Genomic DNA, 12,950 nt, shown 5'->3' with positions numbered 1-12,950 from the left:
ACCACATGATTGGATTTGATCTTGAAAGACGAAAAGTTTCTTTTCTGCCAAATTATTGCTAAGGGAAATAGTAATTGTTACTCATATTTAAATATTGGAGAATAAAACCCTATGAACAAGCCAATTTGAATAATTATTTTATATGTATAAGAGATCAAGAAATCACGGGTTCAATTTCATCTGAAAGCGTTTTGAGCTTAAACAGAGAATCATGGTTGTGGGGTGTTTATATGCGGATTTTAATGAATTTATATAATTTTGGTTTATTTATTTAGCTTGGTGTCGGTGGGTCTGTAGGACAATCTCTAGGTATACAATAAAAAAGTATATTCTCTATTGCATATAGCTTATAAATAATGTTTAGTCTAATGTTTATTTTAAATTATAATATTTATATAATTTATTTAATAAAATAAAATTAAAAATATATTTATGTTTGTCATTTAAAATAATGTAATATATTATTTTATTTTTTATAAATAATTAATTAGATAACACATAAAATAAACAAAATATATATTAGAAATTATTATCAATAGAAATTATTACTAAAAATAAGGAGATTATTTATATTTTGTTTATTCTATAATTATTAAGAATAACAATAGATTAAGGTAATAAATTAAATAATAGATACAAATTAGACAAAGTAAAAATATAACATATGAAAAAGTAAATAAAGAAGATATTTTTGTTTTATAAAAATGGATATTAAAAACCATTTTCAAACCTAGTTAGATATGTTTATATCGCATTCATAGTCAACTACATTACATTATACCTAAGTACACCAATTTTTATATCAAACTAGTTAATAAAAAAACACATTTAAAATTATTTTTCAATTTTTAAAAATAACTGATATTTTTTAAGTATTTCCTATCTAAGTAATCATCAGCAACATGTACCAGCTTTAAATATTGTTATTTCAATATTTAAATAATGCACAAACCTCATGCATGCTTAGTACCGGAAGAATAATCGGTAAAATAAAACGTTATACAACTGATTTTCAAAACGCCAACTTTATAAGTAGAGACTGTTTTTAAAACGGGTACGGAAGATGAAGCGCGAAAGCCCTTTCCTGAGTATCACCAAACTACGAAGTAAAAGAAAACTCTAGTCGATACGTTTGTATACGCATACCAATATTTTTTTATTTACAAAAAAATCAATTGACGACTTTGTTTCAGAACAAGTAATCTTTTAAATTAATTATGTTTAATTAGTTTAAACCATCGAATTAAAAAAAAAAATCAAATTATGGTTTGATTACCGTAAATCGCCAAGTTATTTCAAATTGAATCCGAAAATTAGTTATTTTTAATTGATTTTAAAAAATCTGTATGGAATTGGCGACATATTTTAAAAATAATGTTTTATTTTAAAAAAGAAAATCCTGACACGCAAATCAAGGTTAAAATTCTCGAACCTCGAATTTTTTTTTGTTAAACTATAAAACTAAAAGGTTTTTTTCCGGAGTTACACATATGTAACTCAAAATATATCATTCAATACAATATTTTCTTCTTCTTTATTCTAACCTGATATATATCATTCAATGTAATTTCTCTATATTTTAACAAATTAAATGGAAATGATAATTTGTGCAAACAAAATAAATGAAATTTAATCCAAATGAATATGAATTTTTTAATTGTTAATTAACATTAATATTTTGAACAAATTTTTTTTTAATTAAGGAGAATTAGGATGACACCACACATTCATGCCCTTCACTTCTATTTAAAGCGCGTCCGGTGAGAATTGATCCCATGACATTTTAGTCTCTTAAGTCGACTCTTTCCACCGGGTCACTCTGGTGGGGTGAGACAATTAAAAAATGTTGAATACATTCAATAAAAGTTAATTTGTAATGTAACACCAATAAGTTATTGTTTCTATCAATTGTTATTGATAATGAAGATGCAAGAAAGACCAACACTTCGATGAATGAATTAGTGACGGTTGAATTTTGATGGTTTAATTTTCAGCTATATATATTTCTTCACTCTAATTCCTTTCAAAAAAAATTTCTTTATTTTCGTGAGTGTTTTTTGAGTTATTGACTCAATGTTTTCTGCTGAAACGCGATGATTGTGATTCATGTAATTTTTGTCAAGTTCGTTGTGTGTTGATTTTCTATGTTAAACTATGGCAGGTTTCATTGTACTCTGGAAAGCATCCAGTGACATAAAACTCTCAAGCACATTTAGGAGAAAGTTGAACTATTTTAAGGAATTTGTGATTATCCCAAACCTAAAAACAATACAAGACAATTTATTTTTTTTGTCTTACTTAAGACTTTTAGTATATTTTTATTAAATTATATTTTGGTTGTATTGTCATAATAAATTTACGTGTATTTGTAATGAAATAAGATTAACAACATTATTTTAAACTTATTTTTAATTATTCATGCAGGTTTTGAATGAAATTAAAAAATCACTTTTTTTATTGAGATTGGTATGAATGACATTTTGAAAAGTGTTGACAAAGGAGGTCTATAAGAAAAAAAAGACACAAATTATTATATTTTTATGGACTATTTGGGTAAAAATGAGTCGGCGTGCATTCAATGATTGAATTCGACTTATGCGTATAATTATAACGTCATTAATATTACATTATCTGAAATTAGTTCTGAAAAGACAATGGAGTCGGTTGGATAGATCATCTTCTTTCTTGAAAATATTTGTGCACATTAATTATTTTGTTGTACGTGACCTACCTTCTTTATTTTTTTCGTATTTATTTTTTTCTTTCTCCCATTTTTTCTTTTTATTTTTCTAATATCATAATTTGTTTGGTTGTGATTAAAAGAATCACGTTTATAATTTATTGTGGACAATTTTCAAAAAATAAATAAATATATATAATCAGTAAAATAATATTAAATATTTCGATCATCAAACTCTTCTAACTATGTTGACCATTAATAATACATTTTATATGTTTTATTTGAATTATTATACAAAGTTAACCTCCTCACTAGTATATTTTGAGTTATTGTATACTAAAATAAATAGGATTAGAAAGTAATGTAAGAATTTTTTCATGGATGAGAGGACTTAAACAAATTTGGTGAGATATTTGAAATAAATAGCATTAGAAAGTAATATTTGAAATCACTCGCATGTAAAAAATAGTCTCTATCACCCAAGAGAATTGGGAAAATATCAAGGTATAAATATTGTATGTCGAAAATTATAAAAATCACCCAATATAATGCCATATAGTTAAATTCATAAATTTATGGATTTTTCTTAACAATCCGGTATAAATTTGCTTAATTATGTTTTTCCTAATGAAAACGAATAAATTATTTTCATAATTTTGATATTTTGAATGAAATTTTTTTATGTAAAATAAATAAACAAATAAATGATTTTCATTTTTTTCCCCAATTTTTAGAGTTAAAATGATCTTATAACTATGATTTTCATGACTTCAATTAAATTAATGATCTAATATATAAAATGACAGTAAAAGTGTAAATGCATTTTCTTAAATGTTGCCTGAACCTAGAAATTGTTAAGAAAATTCAAGATTACATTAAATAATGGTGAAATGTTATTTGAAAAAGGAATTTTGTTTGTTTTTATCCTATTAGATTCAAATTGAACTCATTTTGAGACAGGAAAAATATGGGTCTCCTTAAATTCTACCCATCAATTTTAATTTTATGTTTCTTGCATACTGGCATGTATTAAAATTGGAAGGTTTTAATTAACATAAGTTAACTTTAAATTTCAATTTTGAAGAAGGTTTTCAATGTTAAATAGGTATAAATTTAAGTTTTGCATAAGTTTAACTTATCATTAGGAATGTATTTATGTTTTTTATATTATTTTTATTTTTTTGTGATTTTTTTATTTTCTCTCCTATTTATGTCACTTACTATTACCATTACCAGAGGCATCCTAACTTTTCGATGCACCAAGACATATTATTCTTTTTATTTAATTTAATAAATATTTCCAGATGAGGTGTTTTCACTTAGTAGATTACTTTTTTTTATTTGTAAATGATTGAATTCTTAGTAAATTAAAAATATATATTTTTAACATATTGGGTTTACTTTAGCCTATTAAGTTTACTATTTTTTATGTGCTACTCTAGGATTGGTTGGCCCTAATTCATAGGTTTGTTGGTCTTACCCTATGTTAACTAATTTGGTATTATTTTTTATTAGATTGATCCAAAATAAAAAATATGTTTGTCAAAAGAAAAAAAATTAAATAAAAATTTTTTTCAATGTTGGCTTGTTCTAAAACAGACTAAGAGCTCACATTATTGGACTCTCAAATGGGTCACATGTTGAGTTATGAAGCCTACACTTATAATAAACTCTATATTGTTAATTAAAGTTTATTGATTTTTTTTTGTTTTGGACTTGAGCATGACCAAAGTTATTTAGGTTTATTACCTAAATGTTTACCCTATAAATATGTGCAATTATTAAGGGTTTATATCTAGAGAGATAAAATGTGAGGCAAAACACATTGTATTCCTTCTTCTTCTTCATAGTGAAATCTGGTGGTGGCTGAAGTGAATGTAGCTCAATTTGAGTGAACCACTATAAATCTGTGTCTTCTTGTGTTATTCTTTTTTGCATTTCTACAGATTGTTTCAAACAGGTCAGATTTGGGAGATACAAATCCTAACACCACACTCACTAATTAGTCGGCTTCTCTTAGCATCGGGTAAATTCTTATATCAGCTCAATCGTATTTAGTCGCGGTTCAATCTCCACGCGTTGGTCTTAATGGATCCTCCAGACTTCTATTACATCACATTGGAAGTTGTCAACATCCAAAATATGAGATTTCCCTTCACGGGATTAACTAAAGGTAACAAGGTTGGTGCTCATAAAGGTAATGTCATGATATACACGGGGCTCAACACTAGAAGTTGACACCATGTTGTTTAGGTGTGCCCTCATCTTCATCTTTCATAACCCAAAATCTTTCATCCCATCGAACTTCTCGATATCTACCCTAGAAGTTAACCCTATCTAAGGTTAAAGAAATCGAACCGCGACTACCTTAGACCAACCTTGTTGTGATACCAGTTTGTTGTGAAAACTATCACCCGAAGAATAAAAAACGGAAATATAGCAATCGTAATGAATGTAGAACAATAACGTAAAAGTAAAGAATAAACAGAATAATGACACAAGAATTTTATCCAAGTTCGGACCAACAATGTCCTACGTCTTGCTTTCGGAGAATCGATTAAATAGAGTTATAATTACAAATTCTAACTCTCTGTATGTTCTAGGTTTTAGTCTCACCACTCTCTACAACTCGTTTACAATGTAATATATAGGCTTTTAGATTTCATAATTAGGAAATAATCATTCTCTTTATATATTATATTATATTATAATATATATATATATATATTATTTCCCTTTTAGAATATATATCATTCTCTTTCCATATAATATAATATAATATACATGGATTCTTTCCTTCTTTTGTACCTAATATTAAGGCACACTAAATTGAGCCTCAAAACCCTAGGCCAAATTCCACAATATACACAAAAGCTTTACTTGAGATGACGATGCTATTTGGGAGGCGCATATTAAGGTAAACAATGTTATATTTAAATTTATTTTCATATTTTAGTTTCATACTTTATAATTTTATTTTGAATAGGTTGATCTTAATGCACATGAATTGAGAGACAAGTCTCTTCAATTTTACGAGGATTGGAGTATTGTATTTGAAAAAGATTGAACAACTGAAGAATTTGTTGAAGGACCTGTAGAAGCAATGGTAACAATAGAGAATGAACTGGGGACTAATGATATAGAGTATGAAAATGTTGGGAAAGAGCCTACATCGAGGTTAGTTGATGCAATAACTAGTGATGTAGAAGATGAAAGACCGGGTAAGAGAAATAAATATGAACCTTTAATGACATGCATGAAGGAAATGAATGCCACAATGCGAGAATTCTTTACAAAGTCAACAAACAACACTAGTTGCTAAAACTAGTTACCATCATGATCTATCAACGAAAAGAGTGTAAGTATGTGAAATAATTTCTTAATACTCGTTTATAACTTATAACTCGTATAATTAATACATATATATAACTAATACTATATTATTTTAATGAGAAAACTTCCATAAAATTGTAGTTATAATTTTTTAATCCAAATTCTTGAATAAAATGGTTTAGTTTTTACCATTCAAGATTATAAAATAAATTAGATTTAAAAAATGGGTTAACAATATATAAAATTACAGGAATCTAAAATTTTATTTATATGTTCCTTTATTAACCTTTGGTGCCAACTTTTATACATTTTGACTCATTATTCGAATAAGAAAATAGTGTCTTGATAATATTATTTATACATTTAATTAAACACTTTTAAATATGTTCCTAAATGATTTGTTTGAAATTATTTCTTATATATATACTTTTGTTTGAAATTGTTTCTTATGCATTTATTTTTGTTTAAATTTAGTTTATAAACATTTAATGTAATTTAAAACATTATAATACTATAAATTTGTAAATTTGTGTTGAAAATAAGTACACATTTCTCGTATATGTGGTATATTCATTTTTGAAGTTCTACTGCGGATAAAATTTTCACCTTCATCTTCAAATGAATTCTTGAACTTCACAAACTACGATGCAGTTGCAACGCTCACTAAGACGACGACGAGAATTGTTTCTCTTTAGACCTCTATATTAGATGTTGTTTGTTTCTGTTGAGAAAGAACATCTTCATTGTCTTCGTCTATAATATTTTATGGAAATTGAGCAGAACATCTGCGTATCGTTTGATAATGAAGTTGAAGAAGTAATCTGAAATGAATGTGAAAGCTTTGATAGTAGAACTTATAAAAATAAAAAATGGATATGTCACATATATAGGAAATTTGTATCAATTTTCAACACAACTTAACAATTTTATAATATTTTAAATAATTTTAGATATTTATGAATCAATTTCAAACAAAAAAAATAATTGTATAAAGAACAATTTTAAACAAAATCATATATAAGAGCATTATACGTATAACCACAACAAAAATGATAAAGTATGTAATTTTTGAGTTATTTGTACAAATTCAATTATTGGTTGTTTTTGTAAAAAGTTAATGCAATATTATATAAATAATAGTCATTTGAGCACAATGACAAATACAATACAAATATACGAGTGTTCATATATAGTTACCATACACATTTAAAACACAACGAGATCAATTATTTGAGAGCAGCAATGAAAATATAAACAAAAAATGTTCACCAACGAATAAACTAAACATAAAACTAACAAATTCACCGACCGCCTCCACCGAGTTTCTAGAAGAGTCCTCCTATATAGTTATAATAATAGCAGTGTGGAGTAAACGTATTGGTCGACTGCGATCACTAAACGTCATACGGTTCTTCTTGAATCAAATAGTCCACTAGAAAATAATTAGGATAAAGACTCATCGACTCAATCCAACTGAGCTCACAGTTTCTATCATAACATCTCAATAACCGACGATTAAGTCATGTATCACCATCAAGGCCAAGGATGTTCCAAATCAGACTCCAAATTGTAGTCACTCATTTGCAATGCAAAAGAAAATGAAGTGTCGTCTCCACCTTTTCACAACACATTCTGCAACGACTAACTATAATGCACATTTTCATTATATATCATTCGTCAAGATCCCTCCATGCATGACACTCCAAACAAAAAACGAGCATTTTGAAGGAAAATTAGAATCACACAACTTCTCTCATAAGAAGTCATATAGGGCAATCTCCGCAAATAATTTGTAACAATGACCTCCCTTACAAGAATCTATATCTTGTCAACGTAAGATATCACGCGAAGAAGAAATCACCACCATGTGATCCACTAAAATCAACAACCTTTCATGTAAGGTTACATCTTTATCATTAAGTCTTCTCATTTATCTGAATATTTTACCCACGAAACTATTCAAATGTTGATCGAAAATGTCTTTGACCGAAATATTTTTATAGATCGCAACCGAAATAAGTGTTGATAATGAAAATTCAAGACTTCTGAAACCTTACCAAATATCGTCACAAAAGTTGATCGATGAGTCATCGTCTACCAAGAATTTGCACTGCATACGAAAAGACTTCCACATAGTATAGATGTCTATCCAAACGCTACAAATTCAATTATTTTTATTAAATTTAATTATCATTCCTCCATTATTGGCACATATATTTAGTATATAGTTTTATTTCAAATAATATTATTTATTAGTATTATTTATAAACTTGTTTTATGTCCTCATTCCGTCAAATATAGGATCATCATAAAGTATAAATAACTTTGTAGTAGTATCTTATTTAAATTTATCAAAAAAACTGAACGAACCCAAATTTCAACCATCCAAGTTGTTTAGTGGCAATTTAAACAATTTTGTCTTACATTGCTTTTAAGACTCTCTTATCAAAATTCTATAATATTTTAGGTTAAAATGGAGGTAATAATAGTGGGGTTTAGCTAGTTTTTACATTAAATAAATTATCAAAATCTATATATATAACGATGTTTAATTTTGAAAGTGTCCGGATTGCCGGGTCAAGAGTTGTGGTTCATTTAGATATATATGTGAGAGTAAATGGATACTTGAGTCGGATTCTGGGTTGATCCGTCCATAAACTTAAAACGGTTAAAAATAAAAATAAAATATTATAGGTATGTTTCGAACTCGCAACCTAACAAAAACAAGTACCACTTTTTAACCAACTAGACTAATAACAGTTTATATTTTAAATTCAACACAAAATTAATGACCGCGGAACATTTTTAACTAAGTAATATATTGCCTAGTGGATCTCTCTTTCATTGGCCAGATTCGCAAATTGATTGGTGGGAAATTCTCATATTGCCTAGTGGATCGGTCGAAACAAAATGCTAAAAGCAAAATCAACTTCGGTTCTAACGCAATCGTGTCTGGACCCGGAGTGGTATCCACTCCATTGGTCACAAAGAGTCCTAGGGAGTGGTATCATGTCACGTTGGAAGGGGTCAGCGTAAGAAATACTAGAATTCCATTCAATATTGGAGTAGCTAAATACATGAAGGATGTTGTTAAGGAGGGTAATATCGTGATAGACTCGGGAACCACGATGACTCATTTACCGACGGATATGTACCAAAAACTTGAGAATACGCTGAGAGGCGCGATTAAAGCCATACCAGTCGAGGATCCAACTGGGGAATTAAGCCTTTGTTATAAGAACGTCAACAACTTTAGAATTCCGACAATCATTTTCCATTTCGCGGGAGGTGCTGATGTGGCGTTGGAGACGAATAATACTATTGCTCCATACTCGGGTCTGTTGTGTCTAGCCATAATCCCATCTGATGATCTAGCCATATATGGGAACTTGTCCCAAATGAACCACTTAATTGGATATCATCTTGATAAAAAATTTGTTTATTTCAAGCCAACTATATGTTAAAATAATGGTCTTTAATTAATTGCTGCTCATATTTAAGGGTTGGAGAATAAAAGGATATGAGCAAAGTACTGAATTTAAATAATTATTTTGTATGGAACGAAATTAAACATATATTTTTAAATGTTTGACAATTAAATTGTGTTTCTTTAATCAAAGCTTAACCATTGCACTATACTTTAATTTAAACAAGTTATAAATAATTACATTAAGGGTGTGTTTGATGAGTGGAATTCCAATTACAATTCCCTGAGAATTGGCATTAAATTACAATTCAATTCCTATGTTTGGAAAAATGATAGAATTGTAATTCAATTCCAATTCCTATGTTTGGGAAAATGATAGAATTGTAATTCAATTCTAATTCAAATGTTTGTAAAATAAAATATCGGTTCAAAATGTTAACTTTTAAAATATGTTTTCACGTTTTGGCACGTTTAATACGTTTTTGACATTTTTTCACATTTTCACACGTTTTTCACGTTTTTCATACGTTTTTCACACGTTTTTCACGTTTCACAAACGTTTTTCACGTTTTACAAACGTTTTTCACGTTTTTCACACGTTTTAACACGTTTTTCACATTTTCAAACGTTTTCACATTTTTTACACGTTTTAACACGTTTTCACACGTTTTTCACGCGTTTTTCACGTTTTTCACACGTTTTTCACATTTTCACACATTTTCCACACGTTTTTCACGTTTTTCACACGTTTTAACACATTTTTCACGTTTTACACGTTTTTCACGTTTTTCACGTGTTAAAACGTGTTAAATGTGTTAAAAATGTGTCAAACATATCAAAAACGTAAAAAAACATGTAAAACGTGTCAACAACGTGTTAAAAACATTTTAAACGTGTTAAAAAACATGAAAACGTGTTAAACGTTCCAAACATGTGAAAAACGTGTTAAACATGCCAAAACGTGAAAAACATATTAAACGTGTCAAAAATGTGGTAAACGTGTCAAAAACGTAAAAAAAAAGTGTTAAATGTGTTAAAAACGTGAAAACATGTTAAACGTGTCAAAAACGTTAAAAAATGTGTTAAATGTGTCAAAAACGTGAAAACGTGTTAAACGTGTCAAAAACGTGTTAAACATGTGAAAAACTTGTTAAACGTGCCAAAACGTGTTAAACGTGTCAAAAACGTGTTAAAAATGTTAAAAACTTGTTAAACGTGTCAAAAATGTGGTAAACGTGTCAAAAACGTAAAAAAAATGTGTTAATGTGTCAAAAACGTGAAAACGTGTTAAACGTGTAAAAAACATGTTAAGTATGTGAAAAACTTGTTAAACGTGCCCAAACGTGAAAAACGTGTCAAAAATGTGGTAAACGTGTCAAACACGTAAAAAAATATGTTAAATGTGTCAAAAACATGAAAACGCGTTAAACGTGTCAAAACGTAAAAAAAATGCGTTAAACATGTCATAAACGTAAAAAAACGTGTTAAATGTGTCAAAAACGTGTTAAATGTGTCAAAAACGTGAAAACGTGTTAAACGCGTCAAAAACGTGTTAAATATGTGAAAAACTTGTTAAATGTGCCAAAACGTGCAAAATGTGCCAAAACATAAAAACGTGTCAAACGTGTCAAAAACATGTTAAACGTGTTAAAAACGTGAAAATAATGTTAAACGTGTTAAACATGTCAAAGACGTGAAAAACGTGTTAAAGGTGTCAAAAACGTGTTAGACGTGTCAAGGACGTGAAAAACGTGTTAAATGTGTCAAAAACGTGTTAAACGTGCCAAAAACGTGTTAAACGTGCCTAAATATGAAAATATGTTAAACGTGTTAAAAACGTGTAAAACGTGTTTAATGTGTGAAAAACGTGTTAAACATGTCAAAAACATGAAAAACGTGTTAATTTGGAATTACAATTCCGACCTAAAAAGATAAGAATTGAGAACTATCAAATTACACTATATTGAATTCCATTGGAATTCTAATTCCAATTTCAATTCTTAATATTAAAGTATTTAACAAACATAAGAATTGGAATTGGACCCTCCAATTCCAATTCCAATGCCAATTCCAGGGCTATCAAACACACCCTAAGTTTTAATTTAATTCATAAATTATAATTACCATTTTTAATTTTTTACGACGGTTAATTATCAGTTACACAGTGTAACAGTGGATAAGATAAAAAACTGTTAAATAAACAAAAGTAAAGATTTTAAAATTAAACATGCGAGAATGGGCTATTACCGACGCTTATAAAGAGTCGGCAAAACAATTATCATGCTTGAACAGAATTGAATCCCTCCCTACAAAAACTTTGCCATGCATTTGCGGCGTTTGGGTGCTACTTATAGATTAAATTTATTTGTTTTTTACTAAATTGTTCCACTTCGATTTCCAGTTGATACTGATAAGAAATTCAATAATTTTTCTTTGAGTTTCAATAACAAACAACCGAACATTTTAACGGCGTTTCTAACATTGATCAATGTAAAAACTAAAAAAAAATAAAAATCCCATCTAAAACATGTACAATTTCTAATTCTACAATTTACTAACAAACATTCATTCTAGATTCAAAGACTATCTTATGTTATACATTTCAGTTGGAAGATATTAAATCAATTTAGCATTAAAAACTACTTCAATGTGGATTACACTTTTTAGAATATGGGATGATGATATATATGATTGGGGATGGTGATAATTTTAGTGATTGTTTATTTCCATGTACAAATTCTCCTTTATTAGAATAAACATTGGTTTCAATGCTGTCAAACTCGTGAGTCAACTCGTGAACTTGTTCGAGTTTTCAATTCAACTCAAAGAAAATGAGTCACGAGTTGTAATAACTCGTTAACGAGTAAAATCGGTATTCGCGAGTTGAATCAACAATCACCGAAATTGAAAAAATCGTATCGTGCTGATGAAGAGAAGGAAACATGAGTTATTGTTCTTTACCGTTGTCCCTTCACTCTCTTGAACCTTCTTTTTTTTTCCACAGAAGAGAATCTTTTCCACATAAAGTATTTCCGACGCATTTGCGGCGTTTGAATGCTACTGATTTTGGGAAAGCTAAGTAGCACACAAACACCACAAATGCGTCGGAAACGATTTTTGTGGGAATGATTCTCTTATGTTTAAGCATCGGTACATGTTTTGCCGATTCAATTAAGTGTCGGTAATATCGCGCATTTGCGGCGTCTGGGTGCTGCTTATTAGATTGAACATATTTGTTTTTTACTCAATTGTACCACTTGGATTTCCAGTTGACACTAATTAAGAAATTCAATAATTTTCTTTTGAGTTTCAAAGACAAACAGCCGAAACGTTTTTATGACGTTTCTAACAATTATCAATGCAAAAGCTGCAAACAATCCCATCTAAAACATGTACAGTTTATAACTCTACAATTTAGTAACAAAATCATACAATTTAGTAACAAGCATCCATTCTAGATTCAAAGATCATCTTATGGTTCATCACTCATTGTGGTGCATGTAACAAACG

General features: G+C 28.6%; 1 protein-coding gene across 1 annotated transcript; it reads left to right on the top strand.

Annotated features, from left to right (window-relative positions):
- The first annotated feature begins 8,486 nt into the window (after window positions 1–8,486).
- LOC124934592 (aspartic proteinase CDR1-like) lies at window positions 8,487–9,477 on the top strand. The gene is made up of 2 exons (XM_047475119.1): window positions 8,487–8,492; window positions 8,866–9,477. The coding sequence occupies exons 1-2, from the start codon at window positions 8,487–8,489 to the stop codon at window positions 9,475–9,477; spliced, it is 618 nt and encodes a 205-aa protein (XP_047331075.1).
- Window positions 9,478–12,950: the final 3,473 nt, after the last annotated feature.

The sequence above is a fragment of the Impatiens glandulifera genome, chromosome 4 (assembly GCF_907164915.1).
Source record: "Impatiens glandulifera chromosome 4, dImpGla2.1, whole genome shotgun sequence".
NCBI lineage: Eukaryota > Viridiplantae > Streptophyta > Magnoliopsida > Ericales > Balsaminaceae > Impatiens > Impatiens glandulifera.
The sequence above is the reverse complement of the archived record's forward strand: the minus strand, read 5'-3'. Positions and strand labels throughout refer to the sequence as shown.